At 40.7% G+C, this 19,194-nt stretch overlaps 1 protein-coding gene across 23 annotated transcripts in view; it reads right to left on the minus strand.

Annotated features, from left to right (window-relative positions):
- The window catches only part of LOC131573783 (RNA binding protein fox-1 homolog 2), a 171,194-nt gene that overhangs the window by 27,423 nt on the left and 124,577 nt on the right, over positions 1-19,194 (minus strand). For all 23 annotated transcript variants that reach the window (XR_009276244.1, XR_009276245.1, XR_009276246.1 and 20 more), the window contains 2 exons: positions 10,076-10,129; positions 808-900 (listed from right to left, as the gene is read on the minus strand). Coding sequence is in view for 11 of the 23 variants with exons in the window: in XM_058828028.1 (XP_058684011.1) it covers positions 808-900; positions 10,076-10,129 (147 nt within the window). In the remaining 12 variants the exon portion in view is untranslated. The remainder of the gene's footprint in view (positions 1-807; positions 901-10,075; positions 10,130-19,194) is intronic.

The raw sequence follows: 19,194 nt of genomic DNA on the forward strand, positions 1-19,194 counted from the left end.
AAAAAGCAAAATATGCAGACATCTTACTCAAAAACGGCGGCTTTTTTGTTTCAATATTTGTACTTTTTGGTTTGTGGTTTTTTGTTTGTTTTTTTTTTAAAAAGAAAGAAGGAGAGAGGGATGATGCCAGTTAGCCTTCAACACAGTGGAACACCAAACTGGTCAACACCAGGCATGCCCGACATATGGCCACGATGGCCAACCAACATTAACCCTTCCCTCCCCAGTGGTGAGAGCTAGCAAACTTTTAGGATTAGCTTTCACCAAACCTATTCTTGACCATGGGCAGATCAAGAAACCAGCAATGTGTATAGCACAGCCCACTCGGGGCTGCTGCCCCACATGTCCCCACCCCTCCCACAAGCATCATCTCACACTTGCATGGAGGAGAACTGGCCTCAGAGGGAAGAGAGGATACTGGCTGGCCCCCTGCTTTCTTTTTTGGACACAGTTAGAAGTTGGACAGTACTCTTTCAGTTAGTTTTGTTCAGGCCTGGTAACAGGAAATCGGAGCCTCGCAAACTGAAGCAAAGGAAAAATCAAGACAGCAGAAGGGCAAAAATTTGGAGTGGGTAGGAATAAAACTTAAGAAGAAAGAAAAGGAAAAAAAATACCCAAAGCAACAATAAAAATATTCTGTAAAGGGTGTAAACTTCTATACATTTCAGTGCAGGGAGGTGAAGGACACAGACACAAACACACGCACACACGAGACTGGGATCCAAATGTGAAATAAGTGAGGCAAGACACAAAAAGAAATCAAAAGAATAAATATAAAGAAGAAATTGAATTACTGAAGACATGCACCTCGATTTTACGGCCCTCTACCACGGTGCCGTGTAATTTCTCCCTGGCCCTGTCTGCATCAGCACTATTCTCGAAAGTTACGAACCCGAATCCCTGCATGCAGCGGGAGAAGGGGGGAAAACATGCACATCGTTATATATTGAAATACTGATCTCTAGGTAAATAGAGAAAAAATATCACAGTATGAAATCGACATCAGCACAACTCAGCAATAACCTCCTAGAGTCACATTGTTGGTTCATGCATGTTTCATAAATGAAAGAAATTAAAATCAATAAAAAAGGAACTGTAATCATAATAAGAATAATAAGAATAATTAAAAAAAAAGAAAACATAAAAGCAATTGAGGCCAGACCAAAAAAGAATACAAAGTTACTCGAGACAATTTTTCATTTTGCTTTGTTTTGGTTTTTTGCTTAAAAACACTAAACCCTGTTCTGACATGGCAAGCTGGGCAAGCCCAATTGGGGCTTCTCTCCCCTCTCAATGAACACAGATTTTGTAGGTCCCCAGCCCAACCCAGACACAGTACGGGACCATCAACACTGGGCAGCACTTTGTTTTCTTGAGAACTGCTAAAAGAGTGAGCAGCAATCTGAGTTCATGCCTGGTACCAGGAATTCTGCGAAGCTTTGGGACAAGTCAAACACTGAACCTTGTTCTTCCCACCTGTAGTATGGAGACAATAATAATTACCTACCTTAGAACACCGTTGAGAGGAAGGGCTCTTTGAAAAGCATCCCTTGTAAGCTCTTCAGGGCACAGATCATGTCTATTCCTAAGCCTGTAACTTCCCCAATGATACATGGGTCCCTGGAAGTAAGGAGGGCTTCTAGGTGGCACCATAAAATAAGCATATTTAATGTGAAGATTTAGAGTATCACATACTGTAGATCCAAAATATTCTTATCTCTGAGTACTCTGGTGGACTTGACTGTAAATCTAAACACTTAAATACTGATTCATTGGTCAAGGTAGGTTTTGTATGACACTGCTCACCCTCTGCTACCTCTCCCTCCCACCCTGCTACCTATCTTACTCAGCTTTGTTCTGAGATGGCAACCTCTGCACTGTGGATAGCAACAGATTTCTGCCTAGTTAGACCATGAAATTTCCAGAAAAATTGACATGCCCTGCTTGGAGCAACCACAAAGGCTCAAGGATTGCCAAAACATCACTTTAGTTAGACAAATTCAGGTTAACCACATCCATGAAGGCACCTGTCCTACACATGCTCATGCTGCTGCCAACTCATGCAGTGGTGGGACAGGACAGGGTAAGAGACCATGATTCCTTCCACAGAGATGAGTGCACTGACATTAAGAGAGAGCCAACATGACAAAGTGAATTAGGATTTTAACTAGGAGCAAATGGCATCTTAATACAGACAACTGTGATGAGACACTCTTCATGCCATTAGAGAGAGCGGACCCAAACAAAAAGCATTGTTACATTCTGCTTTCAGGATATTTTAAAAGCAGCAATAACTGGCTCCTGTGGCTTGGTATAAAGCAAATACTGCTTTAATGTACAGAGAGTAGTCTCCACTGGCTCCAGTACCCTCAGGAGCATAACAACAAAGCTTACATTTGATGCAATGGAAACTCCCTCCCAATATTAATGGAAGAGTGAGGTGATGAGAGTGATCTACAGCTATGCCTTTCAGGGAAGCGGCATGCTAGCCAGGCAACCTCCTTCATGCACCTTGGGGTCAGTATATATTTGGACTGGGCATCCCAAAAAACAGATAGCATGTTGATTTCTAATCATTGTTAGCAATGAGACACAAGCAAGCCATTATTCTTCAAGTGCTTTTTAAAGGTCTTTTCAATATTAAACAGCCCAAGCTATTTAAGTGACAAGCTGGTCTTTTATCATCCACAGCTAGGTTTCCAGCACAAAACTGCTACAAATTTGTTAAATGCAGGGTGGTGGTTGTTGGTTTTTGGAGGGGGGAGGTTGACTTTTTTTTTTTCCTCCCCCCTGAACAGAAATAATAAAGGATCTTAGCCAGTACTGCAATGCTGAGATCAACGAAAACGCTCCTTTGGGCTCCAACCCAATAATCTAAAGCTTCAGATAATTTCATTTCTCCAGCTATAAATAAAGAGCTATATAAATAACAAAATGATGCCTTTTTCAGAACAGCATAGAAGTTCCCTTGTTTAAATGAATTAAAATCAGAGCTACAAGACACAGTGGCTAATAAAACAGCTCAACTGCATATAACTCTCAAATATGTTGCAGAGAACTGAGGAGGGTGTAATAGCAAAGCAGAATATGAAGGAATAGGGTGTTGTGCCTGCTTTAAAGAGCCCCTACAGAAAAAGGCAAGCCTGAGAAATAGAGCAACACCTTTCCCTCTGGTTCTGTATAATGGGGAAAAAACATCCTTTAAAGGCTGGGGGGAGGAGGGGAGGTAAGGACTGCAACAGGAATCTCTATTTCCCTCTTCACTTTTTGCATTAAAATTTCTGTTTGTTCTAGACAAGCCTGTGGAGACCAAATGAAATTTATGTCTTCAGTGATGATGTGAACTGAAAACTGGAGTGCAGATGGAAAGCAATTTTTTAGACATTAATCTGTGCAAGCTAGAACCAAACTAAGACTATTTTAATTCACATCTGTTTGCAATTAGTGAAGTCCGTATGGGATTTTAAAAAACTACATTATCATTAAATATCTTTAAACTGAGTAGGAATTCTCAGTATTTTTATTAAGTTAACTCAAGGCAGCATACGATCCACATGCAGACTATATGAATATAATTAACAATGTGAATTAAACCAGAATTAATCTGATTCAGAACAACAGAACTAATTAACCATATTTTATTGACAGATCAGCCCTCAGCTTGTGCAACTCTTTGTTGAGCACCATTTAATATCAATGCTGAATTAATGCTTTACATAGTTGACTATGGCAGTCAGTATTTGTGTCCTCTTGGTTTGTCATACTAATGCATCTCTTAGACATTTAAATTTTCATCAGGAAAAACAGGTGAGCCACACTTGACATTTTTGTTATTTCTAAGTTTAAAAACTAGCAATTAGATATATATATACACACACGTTTCTGAAGTGGGAGAGAAAAAACAACATACATGTATTTTTTATTCCTTCTCACAGATGACCTGTAAAGAATAGGGATTAATTTGTACCTAAATACATATGCAATAAACAATTCTCAGTTTTCCCTCAGCAAGGTTGTCTTGACCTTGAAAGAAAAAAAAGGAACAAAGCAAGAAAAAAATAAAGATGGGGCAGGTATCCAATATTTACTAGCTTAGCTTTATAGCAGGTACTGGATACATACCCATAGTAATACGTTTGGAGCCAGAGGAAGGGAAGATCCTGGACTAAAAACATACTTAGGTTTTCTAAAATTTAGATTATACACATAGTTTGAGTTTAATTATGCTGTTATGATAACAAGGCTAAAATTTTCAACAATTCCTCCCCACCAGCAACTGCCATGAACTTCTCCCATGCAGAAAATAAGTTTAACCCAGCAAACACTAAATTCTAATAAACATTTTTAGGACCGGTGAGTAATTTGCAGTACCAGACTAACTCCTTTTTACCCAAAAATTTATTGAAAGGACCTGAAGAGACCGAGTAACTGTCACCTTTTTAGTCTGGCCTCAGATTCTGCAATAAATAACAAGCAACATGATGAGCAGTGAAAAAAAATAAAATAAATGTATATATATATATATATAGTATTTGAACGTTTCCATCTCTGAAGAATGAGAAAGAAAATTTACCATGTAACCGTAAAGGGAGAAATCAAAACCAGACGGTTCTCCTGGGTGTGGCCAGAACACAGAAATTAAACAAAAAACAACAACAAAAATAAAATAAAGTAAAATAAAAAAAAATAAAACCAAAGAAAACTAAACAGAGCCCCTTGAAATCCATGCATTGTTAACCCTTTGTTCATCATGGAGTTTAGACCAGTCACATCAGCAGCAGCATCTTTGCCTTGTACCACTGGAGCACAGCCAGCAACCAGCCTTGCTGTCATCTGTTGCCGTGCTTGTTTCTAACCAAGTTTTTTCTTTCTTTGTTTTTTTTCTCCTTAGTTCTGTAATAAACTTTTAGAAGCCTGAAAAAAATGGCCAAAAAGGCAGCAGTTTAGGCTACCTGTTTCCAAGGCATTTGGAAAGAGTAGGAGGGTTTCAGCTATAATCCACCGGAGATGAGCAGGACTGAATGCACCGACAGCAACACAGCACAAAACCCAGAAACAACTTTTGAAGATACACACACAAATGCACCCTTCAAGTTGGTGAAAACATCTGTGTAAACCAAGCCACCACCATTTCAGTAGCTCTTCCAACTCCTCCCGGCCCCAGTGCCGCACTTTGCATTAAGGAACATGCACGTGTGGAACCTGTCAGTGTACCTGTGCAATCTGGTGAGTCAGATGCAGGAATTAACCTGACTTAAAAAAAAAATCTACGTGTATCTTCAAAAAAACCTGCAGGGTTATTTTTAAGCTCTGTCAGACCCACAATCTAGCTTGAGCTGCTCCACTGCCAATCCCTGCTGAGAAACAGTAAAGGGGGCAAAGGCCAGCAGCAAGGAGCGGGAGCCCAGCCTGCCCTGCTGGGCAGCGAGCGCCTGGGACTTCAGAGCAGCTCCAGCCAGCTCAGGACAGGGGCTTCACAGCCCCAGACATCCCCCAGGTGTGTGTTGCTCCTCTTCCCTTCAGCTGATGCTGGATCTCACTGCATGGTCTGAGTTCAACAGGCTGAACTGGCTGAAGACAAGCTCATTTTCTCTCCCTGCTGCATCAGTGTCTTGCTAATTTAGCACCTAGATCCAGTTCCATGCTTAGTGAAATGAGCACTGCTGGAAGGAAAAGCACTCCCACAGGAGCAGTAGATCAGCTTATACTATGAAACCACAAACTTCAACCTGAAATTCAAGTTTAAATAAATCAGTTCAGTGTATGGACTAATTGATCCCTTTAGTTCAGTATTGCAGACTTCAAGGCATGAAACTAAAAAAAATCTAAAGGGATTTGGTGACCTGAGAAAGCGATGCTGGTCACCAGTACTTTGTTTTTAAACCTCATTGTATTAATAACACTGTATTTCTGGCTCAACTGATGACATCTGAACAAAAATTATAAAAATAGAATTAAAATGAAAACAAGACTTCTAATTAATTTATGTAATAAGGGGCTTTCCACTGAGTGGAAACTAGGTCCAGAACCAGAGTGGCTCAACTCCATTTAAAGAAGAAATAAATGCACATGCAAACTTAAAATCTTTAAGGCACCATTATCAAAACCTATATTCACATTCTTATCTTAACCTACAGTTAACTGCAAACTTAAAAATCCACACAGCTTTCACATGAGTTTTTAGTTAGCATAGGTTTACTTACATAAATCCAAACACCAACAGATGCAATTTCTCTCATGACCCACAATATGACTAATTTTTAAAATAAATATGAAGCACTTCTAGACACTACAGTTCTATACAAGAACTTGTAGATTTGGGTCTCCCAAGTGGAAGTCAGTGAGGGACATAAACTTGCAGTATCCTGAAACCAGAAGCTACTCTGCGCTAATATGAACTCCAACCATTAAAAAAGCTACCAAAAAAAAAAAAAACCAAAAAACAAAAACAAAAAAAAAACCAAAAACAAAACAAAAAAAAAAACCAAACCAAAAAAACAAACAAAACCCATTCCCTATTCAGCCAAGATTTTGCTGTGTGCTTACGTACTGGTCTCTGAATGTCATTGAGGGCACATCTTGGAATGCCACACGGTACACAGCTGGTGAGCAAAGAGCTTGGATTCCCTTCCCCTGCAGTTCTACAAATGCCACAGGGTACTCATTACACAGGCAGACTGCATTAATTCTGCAAATATGTCCACTTGTTCAACTCAGCACAATGGTGGCAAAATACGCATCTAGAGGATGCATCTCCACTAACAAAAGGAGCAGGAATCCTCTCGACTTCCTCTGGAGGTGTTTTATTCACGGTTCAGTGAAGTGCATGGTAAACTGCAACCATGGGCAGAATGCTATTTAAAGGCACTTATACCAGTCAGAGCTAGAAATGTAATGGTAAACAGGATAAATGAAACAAACAGCTAATTTCCTGGAAGCAAGCAAAAAAAGCCAAACACATCAAGGGAAGACTGACGTAATTCTATTAAACAAGAAGAAAACAAAATGTAATTGAAGGAATGTTTAAAGTTTTTATCTTGTTTCTCACACGCAGCAAAGCACTATTAGTGTGAGGTCTACCAGGGCCCATATATTCCTACTAAACAGACTGAATCTGAGAAAAAAGTGAGTTACAAAACAAGAATTCACGTTGCTTTGAGAGAAGGATCAGCAAAACTCATTAACTGCCTCCTACGCTGCTGTGATAGAGAAAGTCAACAAATACCACTTCTGAAAGAACCTGGTGTGAGAGGTGGCTGTGATGGATACAGCCAGCTCTCTCTTTGGTCACCAAACCTTTTAAGTACACAGAGATCCTGAAGATGCAGCCAGTTTGATAGAGCTTCCCCAGCTGTCGAAGAAAACTGCCTGGTCATCTCAGGTGGATTCAAAATGAAGAATGCTACCTGAACGTTTCCTCCAGTCCCTCCTACTGACCAGCACTGGAGCAATCCCAGTAGAATTCTCCCGCCACAGCTCGGCGGGGACAAAGCGCTGCTCAACCCCATCGTACGCTGGGTGGGGGCAAACCCAGGGCAGTTTGGGATTTACCACTGTACCTTTAAAATATTTACAAAACATATACACAAAACACTACAACCCTTAGGAACCCAGGGAAGGGAAGGGAGCATTGAGAACACAGCACAAGGCAGGCAGCAGGAGCATCTGCTTTCGGATTCCCAAGAGAGAGGAGGAGAAGAAGAGAGAGAGGTTTCATATCATTAGATTAGAATGGAAACCAAAGGGCAGGAAAATGCATTCAGATTTTTTTCCTAAGGTGGAGGAAGAACCCAAGAGTGAGTGAGTGGCCTCCAGAAAGATCCATTTCCTTTGCTTCACCATCAGATCACCAAACTGTTGTTTTTCCATTATTATGTGAATACCAGGTGCTTCGTGCAGCTACACCCCACTCAAACACTGGGGCCTCCCATTTTCATGCTAAGCAGGAAGAATCTTGCATTCTTTTTAAAACGGGAATTATTTTGGGTGAGAAGGATGCAAATATACCATGAAACAACTCTTTGGCTGTTTTCTCATTCTGTTCAGATTCTGGACATCCCTCAATACAAGCTACCAGTTTTGCAACTGCTTTTTGCTGCAAGATGACAAAAAAGCAGTAGAAAACTGCATGGTTAATAAAGACTAGAAGAACATCTCTGTTTTGTTTCTTTTTTTTCAAATATTTTTTAAGGGTTCAGAATAACATTAATCAAGGAACTCTTCAGCAGTAATTTTTGTTTTAACTGAAAACCAGAAGCCTTGGGCTTTAGCAACAGCACAAGAAGGTACTTTTCATAGTCATAAATCAAGTCTTCACAGAAAAGCCTTCAATGTCAGTGTTGCCTAGAAGGGAAAGGGCAGCCGTGGGCGTTTAATACACAGGGCTGTATGGATGGGAGAGAGAGACTGAAGTTCATGTGTGAAGAGGTAAACACTGCTCTGGAAAGCACAGGCAGTGGGATATGAAGAACATTTTGCCAGGCCAGTTATTTTTGCTCTTTCTTTTGCAATTATATCTGAACAAGGAGGGATTTGATAGAGGCCAGAGGCTATTCTCAAAACCAAACAATAATGACTAGAATCAAGAGTAATTCACAGGTAGCTTTGGCCTATAAATATCAAAAGAACAGCAGAGAGCAGAATTAATATTTACAAATTCAGCACAGCTGATTGTTTTGGTAAAGCATATAGATTTTTAACCATGCAGCAAAGCAAAACTCTAACTAAACCATATAGACATTTACTTGTTCAGACTGTCTTGGTGAAAAACAAAACAAAAGAAAACCGTGGTATTAAGTAGAAACGGAGGATGAGGGGAAAGAGCTGAAACTCATGTCTTTTGTATACAGATCAATGGCTTTCTGGTTTCCAGATAATACAGGACTGAAGAACTTCAGAATGCATCTTGGGCAACATAGGTGGAAATTTGCAGAGGGCTCTGAACATGAACATACCCCAGAACACGTGTTGAAGCAAAGAGGCCACCATAAAAACTGTGGACCTCAAATCCAAGCAAAAGGCATAGACTCTAAACCAAAACTGCTTAGCTGAATTGCAACTTCAAAATCTTTTGTGTGCATGCACACATGTGCACACACGTGTGTGTGAGGAGGAGGGAAATTTTGTTTTAATTGAAAATGGGAATCTTAGCATTGATTAAGTCAAGCAGAGTATAGACATGCACTGTGCAAGCTTCCCCCATAGAGCTTTGGCAATGCACCTCGCTCCTGACCTGCAAAACTCCCTGCTATTCCAGTGCTGAACCTCCTGGGCAGAGAGAGAATCACAGCAATTTGTCATTGTGGTGATACTGGTTACGTGATGAGAACCAATTGCCAATTAGGACAGAGATCACTGAATCTCTCTGCAGCTGACCTGAGCAACATTTGAAATCTCATCTCCAGAGATATAAATTGCCATTAACCCTCAACAAAACTTGCCTCTTAATATATCTGTAAGAAGAAAATAGGAGTGTGAATGCAAATTCTGTGGGGGATGTCCACGTGGGGCAGGGCAAGTGGAATGAGGATGCTTATATTAAAGCATCAAATATCTCAAACATGAAAGGTCAGTATCTCAGAAGTGCCAAGCAAGGCTGCAAAACAGAGTAAATAAAATCCTTTCACATATGAGATATGACAGTTTTTCTACAGAAGTATTTTAATGCAATGAAAATGGCAGGGATGGGGGTGAGTTTAGCTTTTGTTCTTACAGTCTCCCATCACATAAAGCTGTTTTACCTTATTCTGCCTTCCTCACAGGGCAGCCATTGCCAATGCAATGGGAACAGGTTGGTACGAAGGCTCAGCTGACTGAGTCCCTGTTTGTTCAAAAGACTGGGGAACCTGATCCCACACAGAGACAGGAGTGTCTCTGAGCATTTGTACATGCTGCCCAGAAATGATCATGCTCCGAGTCTTGAGTCAGAGGGAACGGAGACAGTCCCCAGAATAGCTTTTCCCTTCCCCCATCACACTAATTCCTGCTGATCTCTACAGAATATGTTCTCTAGGCAATGAACTGCCTTTTACTCTGCAATCAAAACAAGAGAAGCGGGTACAGAAACAGGACTTACCTTCGAGCCACGCTCATTAAAGATTATCTCTACATCAAGGATTTTGCCGAATTGCTGCAGAGAGACAAGGGAAAAGAAAAAAAAAATTTATTTCTGGCGGTCCGTTTTTCCTACCTTTTGCAGGGGCTGGCTTAGCGCAAGAAGGTAGGTGAGAATATTTCCATTTCTAACATACAGGCAAAGGCATAAAATTCCATTGATGTGACCCAATTCTCCTGGGTTCAGACATGCAGGTCATCTTGGTCACAAACTCCAGATTTTCTCAAAAAAGTCTAAAGGAAGGAAAACAATCTCCAGAAGAGTTTTAGGGATTCGAGGAAGGTCATCTTTCCCCTGCTAATCTAAACATCTCTTCCTTCCCTCATGCTACTATTTCATCTAAGACATGGTTCTGTGATTTCATCTCAGATATCCAACAACATTTCTCACATATAATTCAGCATTCCAGCTTCCTCCTGAAGTGGCTATCACAAACAGAAACTTAAGTCATGTTTCTCCGAAAGGGATAGTAACATAAGACTCCCAGCCCCAGGGGTTTCAAACACTAAAGCTTCTTTCCTTCCCTTTATTTTCCAAAACTCCAAGCCTTCAAAAGAATTGATGGCAGATTCAGAAACCATGAAAATGGAAAATTTCCAACAGTTTGTTTTTCAGAAAAAGATCATTCAACTTCAACCTGTGATATACAGTAAGTGGTCAACAATATCTATGCAAGCTTATCACATGTAACAGAATTCTGACCTCTGCCTCCATCTGGAGACCCCAAGGAGAGCTCTGCACTGAAAGCGTTCCAAAGGGCTGTCTATTTAGCACAGAAGGAGATTTATCACCTCTGTGGAACCATGTATGGGTCACATCTTTCACCTTGCTAGGAACATATTAAAATATTTTACTGAAGCAGCCAGACTCAAAACAGTAACCTAGAGGCAAAAGTATCACCACTTCAACAGAGGGTCACAGTGCTCTGTCCTCCAGAAGTGTCAGTGCTCTATTTCCAAACTGGAGGTCTGCTCTCTAGAAAGACAAGTCTAGATGTTGTTTTTAGGAGCGTATATATGGAGTAACCTTCATTCTAGAGACATACTCACATAATGCATTCAGACAAATGCTACAACAGCTTTTCCTATCCCATCATTTAGGAAAGTTTCTATCAACATGGTATTAATTTGATAGCAAATGAAGGATCAACAAGAAAATAAGGGACGGTTTCAGAGTTAAAAAGATGATGACTACAGGCACTGGGACACTCTCCCCTTTGCCCAGCATTCTTAAAATAGTATTTGCCTTTTTTTTTTTTTTTTTATTTAACAGTTGCATTCAGAGTCAAATGGGTGTAATGCTCATTTTGTGGGTGCCCTTCTTGAAAGGCTTGTGGCCAGATTTGAAAACCTGGAACATTTACAGCAGAGAGCCATGATGGCTGAGGAAAGGCTCTGAATATGTTAAGCAATAAAAAGTTGCTGAGTCCCTCAAACAAGTATTCCACAACTGTCTGCAAGCAAACAAAACACTTCCAATAATTTTAGCTATAGTTTCTGTCTGCTTGCTTTCTCCATTCTTAAAAAGGAGATCTTGGTTCACAGATGTTGTTTTTACTGTTCTATTGTTTAAGGACAATACTTGATCCTCTATTCATCCCAAGAACAATTGAATTCACAACATCCTACATTACACAAGTTTGAATAATGCTAATGTAAACATGCATCTTCCTTGAAACCTCAACATCTCAACAGCTTAGGCTTGATCCATGCTAGATCCTCTTTTGACTGCTTCTCTGCCAATCACAGCCAAAATACATTTTCTATTTCTATCCCACACTTGGTGTGGGCTTGTCAATAAAGGAGATTAACCGTTGATTGCTTTTTGTTGTCTTTGTTGCATACGGCTTTGGTACCACCATGAAAGGAATCAGTCATGATTGTCATGATTGCTTTCTTGGTGGACTATCTCAGCATCATTACATGACGGCCTGAACCAATTTAGCAGCTGGTGGCTGCTGAAGGGCTGTCCCCGCTCCTTTGTCTTTCCTTGTCTGGTCTCACCAGCCTTCCAGAGGTGGCCTCAGTTTTCATTCTCACCTGCAGATAAACTGATACAGCTCAGCAATCCCGCGAAAACCTAGCACAAGAAAAGGAATACATACAAAGATTCTGACAATTTACTGATCTGAAGTGGCTTGAAGGGTCAGTGAGCATTACAGCTCAAAGAAGCAAAAGGGAGCGGAAAGCAGCACACCCTGCCTGAGAGCAGGATCTGTCCCCTGCCAGATCAGCTCAGCTGCCTAGCCTTGCCACACACTGAAACAGCCAGGCTCTCACTAAATGTAAATGCCAAAATTATTTTCAGAATCTTCAAAGCCATCAAAAAAATCACCATTTTCTACCTCATTAGAATCATCTTGAAAGAGAACAAACTGTGCCGCTTCTGGTGCACAATTACGCTGTGCCATCCTCCCCTTTCTGTACACGTGGCTGGGCCTGGATCCTCAGGCATTGCTGCCAGCGCTGCCTGCCAGCCCTGCTGGGCTGAGCTCCCTGTGCAGGGCTTCCACACCAATGGGAAACCCTGTCCTGTGCGTTTAACTTCTCGTGGCTGACAGGACGCCGGCAGTGACACTGAATGCGAGAGGGCTGAACTAGCTGTACAAGAGGTGGCATGGCCCTCCCTTGCCTACGAGGTGATGGAGGTACATCGTTTCCTAGATGACAGAATTAAGAGCCTGTGGTTGCAGCAAACACAGGCTTGACATCTACTGCAATGGGCTACATCCACCCATGCAAACTGCCCCAAACTCTTTTCTAGGCAAGAGTTGCAGGTGTTTGAAAAGGCAAGAGAGAAGGACCTCCTTGGGAGAGAAGGGCACGGACAATGGGGGCTGACTGCTGAAGGGAGGTTTGCTGGGGAGGGAATTTTCTGCTCCATGAAAGAAAGCAGGGCTGTGAGGCAGAAGGATGTGGGCTGGGCTCTTCAAGGCTCTGCTGCAGCCATTGCCACAGCTCCTAACACAACGTCTCCTGTCCCCACTGCTGCAACGGTTACAGCAGGTCCCAGCACTGGAAGGCACTTTTTTTTTTTTGGTAGCATGCCAGAATTTTCCTGAAGAATGAAAGCAGGGAAAAAAAAAAAATAACTAGTTCATTTTAACAGTTTATAACTCCTTCAAAGCTGAATCTAATTTAGTGGAACATAAAAAGGCACTTTGTTCTCCAATGGTGCTTCGCCTACCAAATGTTAACAGTATATTGTAAACAATCAAAGTTTTAAGAGCTCCTTAGCAAAAGGTCACAATTTTTGTATGGGAAATGTTAGGCCATCTAAATACAAGGGCCAGCATCAAATGCTTTCATAATAATTTTTATAAATCATGTATATACAGGCATGTTTGTATTTTTCAAAAGACATAGGGACTGGCCAAATAAAACCAGTCCCATGCTTAGGTCATCCATGAAGACTAACCCTGTAACCTCTAACCCTGAAGACATGAATCACAAACTTGATTGGCTCACTCAGTGATTACTAAGGACGTCTACTAAGAGGTCTGCACAGCCTCTGGAGAAGGTATTGCAGGACTGCCCATCTCCAATGCTCCCCATCATGATTTAGAAAGCTTACTATGTGACCAAGAGGCCAGCATTCCATACCATGTCAGGTCATGCAAAAAGCCACCTCCATGAACTGCTCACACACATGCCATATGACGGGAAGACATACACACGCATGTTATTCTGGTCATGCCATGGCAAAGGAGCTATAGAATCCATGTTTTATCTTAATGGTCTCTTCCTTGGAGTGAACTTGACGAGCTTTCAGTTATTTTCAGCAAATGAGAATCAGACCCTCTACAATGGTAGCAGGGAGTGTTGGAAGTAACAGTTTTTAAGAGGCAAAAACATATGAACACACAGAAGTTATGACCAGAAACAAATCTTGCTTGAAGATGACCTACCTTAGCATAGATGCAAGGGCACTGTGCAAGGAAAGATATGCATGCTGTGTGTTTCTTTTCACACAGATGTTGTGAAGGCAACAGATTTTTCCAGCTGAGGCCATAGCTACATTAAACATCATAAATTTGAGAGATCTGGCACCAGAAAGCTTTTGTCTTCCAAGGCACTGACAATTTGGTAGGGCCCCTCCTACATGCTCTGTTCCAGTTGGCCCTGACTCCTGTCCCTGTCTAGAGCTTCCAAAATCAGCTCCAAAATGTGCCAGACAAATAACTTAATCCTAAAGATGCAAACAACAGGGAGTACTAGGCAAATTCTCTAGAAAACATGGAACAACAAAGGATAATAAGAGACATCATGTGACAACCTCATCCCTACAAGAGAACTCTGTATGTCCAAGCAGTTTTGTTAGCCCTACAAAATTCACTTAGAGATGAGTCCAGTGAGCTGTTTAAACTTCAAAAGTGTCAAACAGTCCATTCTTAAAGACGGTCAACATTCAAAACAGACAAGAAACTGGCATCCTGTGAGGGAATCCATGAGGCACATGAGCAAGAGCATTCTACCAGCTGGCTAGATCCATGCTACAGACCTTTTCCTAGGTCCCAGCTCCATGGATATACTTTCAGCTGAGCACAACTGGCTCCATCATAGTGTATATTAGTCAGCACTTAAGTTATGGCAGTGTGGGGTCTGCCAGAACTACACTATCAGCACACCAACTTTCTCACCCAAAGCTGAGTCACATTTCTTCAAGCAATGAAGCCAACCCTGGTCAGCCAAGCTACACCACTATGCTTTGCTGACAGGAAGGTGGAAGCATCAAGGATTTATGAACCAAAGCCCTACCACTTACCAAGTGAGCAGATAATGAACAAGCACCAAGCAGCCCTTACTAGGATTGAGCTGTTAGCCAACAAAACACACATTTTCTCAGAAACCAGACTTTAACAGGAAGCCACACAAAGAGCACAGATTTCTAACAGGATTTACAGACCACAGGCATCACAGGAAAAAAAAAACAAAACAACAAAAAAAACCCAAAACATGATGACAGACACAGTTCTCAGTCATCTGTTGTTCTCTAAATCCCAAATAAAAAATATTCACATGAAACAGTGAGATGGAGATGAACACTACCACAGGGCACCATCCAGAGAGAGATCTTAACACCAGTCTAGCTTCCAGGTCTACACTTCCAGCTCCTTGTTCCTGCTTTGTGCCATTCCCCAGAGGTGTGACTGCAGTGTAACCTGGTACTGATGCTGCAGGAAAGGTACTTGGGCTCATGCCCACAAGAGCAGCATACATTCCAAAATCAATTTGAGAGTACTTAGCATGTAGACTGAATCCATATGAAACTGGGTCAACAAAAGACAACGCCATGTAATTTTACCCAGGCCTTTTATCCAATTAAATCTAGCTAGAGCACAACACTCTTTACTAAATGACGTTCAGGACAGTCTTGCTACAGACACCCCTAGTAACTCATAAGAAAATCTAAAATATCTTAGATAAATGTATGATGCAGTCATTGCTGCCTTCCAGCAGAGGGTCAGTACAGAAGTTGATAGCAGAGAGCTTTCTCAGAGCAAGACAGGCAGTACAAGAGCTGCTGGCAGCTGCAGGGGCACAAGCGCCCCTGCACACCACGGCCATGCAGACAAAGCACCATGTTCAAGCAGCACTGAGCACAAAAGTCCTTTCTGAAAGGTGGTTACAGAAAATGTTCAGGTGAAACACATCAATATAATCAGCAGCAGGTCTTACAACTCTAACTAACACCAACAAGAACAAAGTCCCGCCCTGTAATAGGGCTGGGACACACTGTCAACACAGGGGGAGCTTGGAAACAAGAAAAGCTACAAAGAGACCACTTTGTGTCAGAATATTTGTTCTCTAATACTGGCACATGGGACCTGTTAAATGCAACTGGTGGCCAGTAGTACCAGGAGATGAAAAACCTAAAATGCATCTTGATATCCAGAAGACAGAATCTCCTCCTTTGGGTGTCCAAGCCACTCAGAAAGCAGAGTCTCTTTAAGCAAGTGTGCTATTGCTGTACTTTGGGCCCCAGTGCATCAACACCTGCAGGTCAGAGCTTCTTGTTCTATCATATTATTGCCTATATACTTTTAACATTTAAACTAGTACTTCTTCCATTGCCAGTACTTGCGTATCGCTAATTACTTCTGTGCTTAAATTTATTTACTGGCAAATGCAGACTTTAAATGCTAGCAAATTCCTGCTGACAAAGAGCTGTAGTCTAATTTGTTATTGCTTTAGCCACAAACTATAGGCTTATGGAGGTGTTTGGCACTCTTGACACCAGAATTAATTTGGATGAGAAATTATATCCACCAGGATATTTTAGGAAGTGCCAAGTGACAAAATGTTTCCTCAGAGGCCAAGATTTGAGTGCTGAAAGAGCTTTCAAAAGAATCTGAGCTTGCAAAACTTTGTTGCTTGGGTCATACAAAGCAGTGGTCTACCATGAACATATATCATAAAGAACCTTGCAGTATAGATATGAATTACAGTTAGAGAAAGAAAAGGATAACAATACCTGACTTAATGTCATCCTTTTCCAATGTAAAAAAAAAAAAAAGTGGCTACCATTCTGTCACCTGTAATAAATGACATTATTAGTAACTTCATTAACTGGAATTAATTAAATGGGACTTAATAGTCACCTTTATAGAAAACATCTATGGGTTATTACTGCTGTAGCTGATAACACACAAAACCCCATTATCAATTGGGCTGATTATGCTCCCCAGCAGAAAGAGCTAAGAGTCTACAAGCGGTAGCTATGGATTGAGCAAGTTTTTAAAAAAGCAGGGTCTCCATCTGAAGCCAGAGTCTGCAACTCATAGCCTTGTGCTAACCCACCTTCATCTGCAACCATCAAGATAGTCCTTATTTTTATCTTACACTCAACCAAAGAACATTTCACCACAGTAAACTCTGAGAAACCTCAATTCTGACTCCTCACATTGTTGCTCTCACAACAGGTAAGAAAGATTTTGTGCAAGAACATCCATAGGAACTACCAAAACAATCCACTTGCTTGTTTTTGTGGAGAAAATTCAAGACTCAGCTTGGGAACAGAAGGATCTTCCTCTTGCAGGATGTCCACCCTCTATCTTCACCAGGAGACTCCAAAGTCCATATAACTCAAAAGTCCAGAAATGACCAGACTATCCCAGCCAATTTTATACTGGAAGGAGAACTGCTTCTTAAAGCACAAGGGGGAAGGGCTGAAGCTACCAACCATGAGGTGCAAGCACAGACACTATCACAGCACAAAACTGAAAGGACTAGAAATATTGAGGAGAAATAGCAACTTTTCTTCTGCATACACAGTCCAGAAAGAAGGGAACATCCTACCACCAGTGCAGGAGAACATGACTACCATCATGTTAGAGTCCTTGTATGCATTAGCCAAAGAATGTCCCTCAGAAAATGGATAGCAAGATTTTGAAAAAGGAGTTGCTAATTTGTTTTTAACACTGATAGCAACTCTTCTCCTTGGTAAGCTGTTCCGTTGCTCAAATAAGCCTCAATGACTATGAGTTTTTTTCTTATTTCAAGAGTAACTGTGTTAAATCTCAGCTTCCAACTGGAAAATCTTATGACTGTAAACAAGACCTAAACTCCTTGTTAGTATGTATCACCCATATATAAGCATTTGTGATAGGCATTAGAAATGACTTATGATCTCCTAACATCTCTTTTTAATAAGCTGAGTAAATAATGTACCTAATACCTTACCAAGTTAAAAAATTCACTCACCTTCCAAGTCCTAGTTCATTTCTTTTGGTCTTAAACTGATCTCAGAACTGAATAAAATTATGCAGTCAAAGTCTTTTCAATTTGGAACATGAGCAAGATCACATCCCTCCTTCAACCTGATAACCCCTTTGAATTATTGACGCAACTATCTTCAACAATCACTAGTACTCTCCCAAATCAGTGTTTTCCAAAGAAAGCTTTCCATCTTAAGAGCACAGACAGATTCCCACATACCCGGTACTCTGCAATGAGCTGCATCAAACACGTTTTTGTTTGAGTTATCATCAGTCAACCAGGCATTTCTACTCATTCTCTAACAGTAACCTTATCTGTCTCTTTCCTCCTCCTCAAATAGTTTCTAAACTGCAAACCTTACTGGCAAGGTTTCAATAGCACCGTCTCCATACTAAACAGGACAGTGAAGGAAACAGATCCCTGGGAAAACTGACAAAGAAACAGTCTTGATCACAGCTATCTCTCAAGTAACTACTACTTTTTATTATCTATCATTAAAGAAGTTCTTAATCCCTCTAATGTGTGTTGTGCTTGAGATAAGTATTATTTTTCTTAAGAATTGGTCACTTGGACAAATTCAATTGGTTGAGCAATGTTTCAGTCTATCAGTATTGCTTTGTACAATCTTGTCAAAACAAACAAGACAGCATTTGTCTGCAAAGATGTGTATTACAAAGTTCTGCTAAATAGATACTAACATGTTTTTTCAGATTCTAATGAGCTTCCTTAAAATGTTCCAAAATTATTTTTATCTTGGATCAACATACTAGTAGGTAGGTAGTTCTTAGCTCTTTGGCTCATCCCTTTCAGGTTTTTTCAATAGTGAATCTTGGTGGGCAGTGTTCCTCCCTTCTGCAACTCCCTTAGCTTACAAGAATTGGCTAAAAATTAGTATTAATGAATAATGGAGCTCCTTGCTTTGGCTATTTTCATTTGACATACCTTATCTAGATCTGCTGGTTTTTAAATATTAGTGAGCACTGTCTCATCCTCCTCTGTTATTAATTATGTAAAAAATCAAATTAGGTAAAAATCTGATTTTTAAAAATATAAAATCCCGTAAAAATGATTTAAAAATCCCACTTAAATTCTAAACACAATCCATTGGGGGTTGTTTTCTCCCTGTTTGATTTTTTGTTTTGCTCTTGTTTGTGGGGTTTTTCCCCAAAAACACCCAACTACCTCCTGATTTCATACTGTACCCATACACAGACCTTTTATCTTTGCATATAAAAAAAATGATGAGTTCTCTAAACTTTGGTCACCAGTATCTCCATGACTAGCACATTTCCTTTTTCACCTGCTTCTTTGCTGAAGTTTGCACCTATATTCACTGGCATTTACTTCCTCCTCCTTGCCTAA

This window comes from Poecile atricapillus, chromosome Z, assembly GCF_030490865.1.
Source record: "Poecile atricapillus isolate bPoeAtr1 chromosome Z, bPoeAtr1.hap1, whole genome shotgun sequence".
Taxonomy (NCBI): Eukaryota; Metazoa; Chordata; class Aves; order Passeriformes; family Paridae; genus Poecile; species Poecile atricapillus.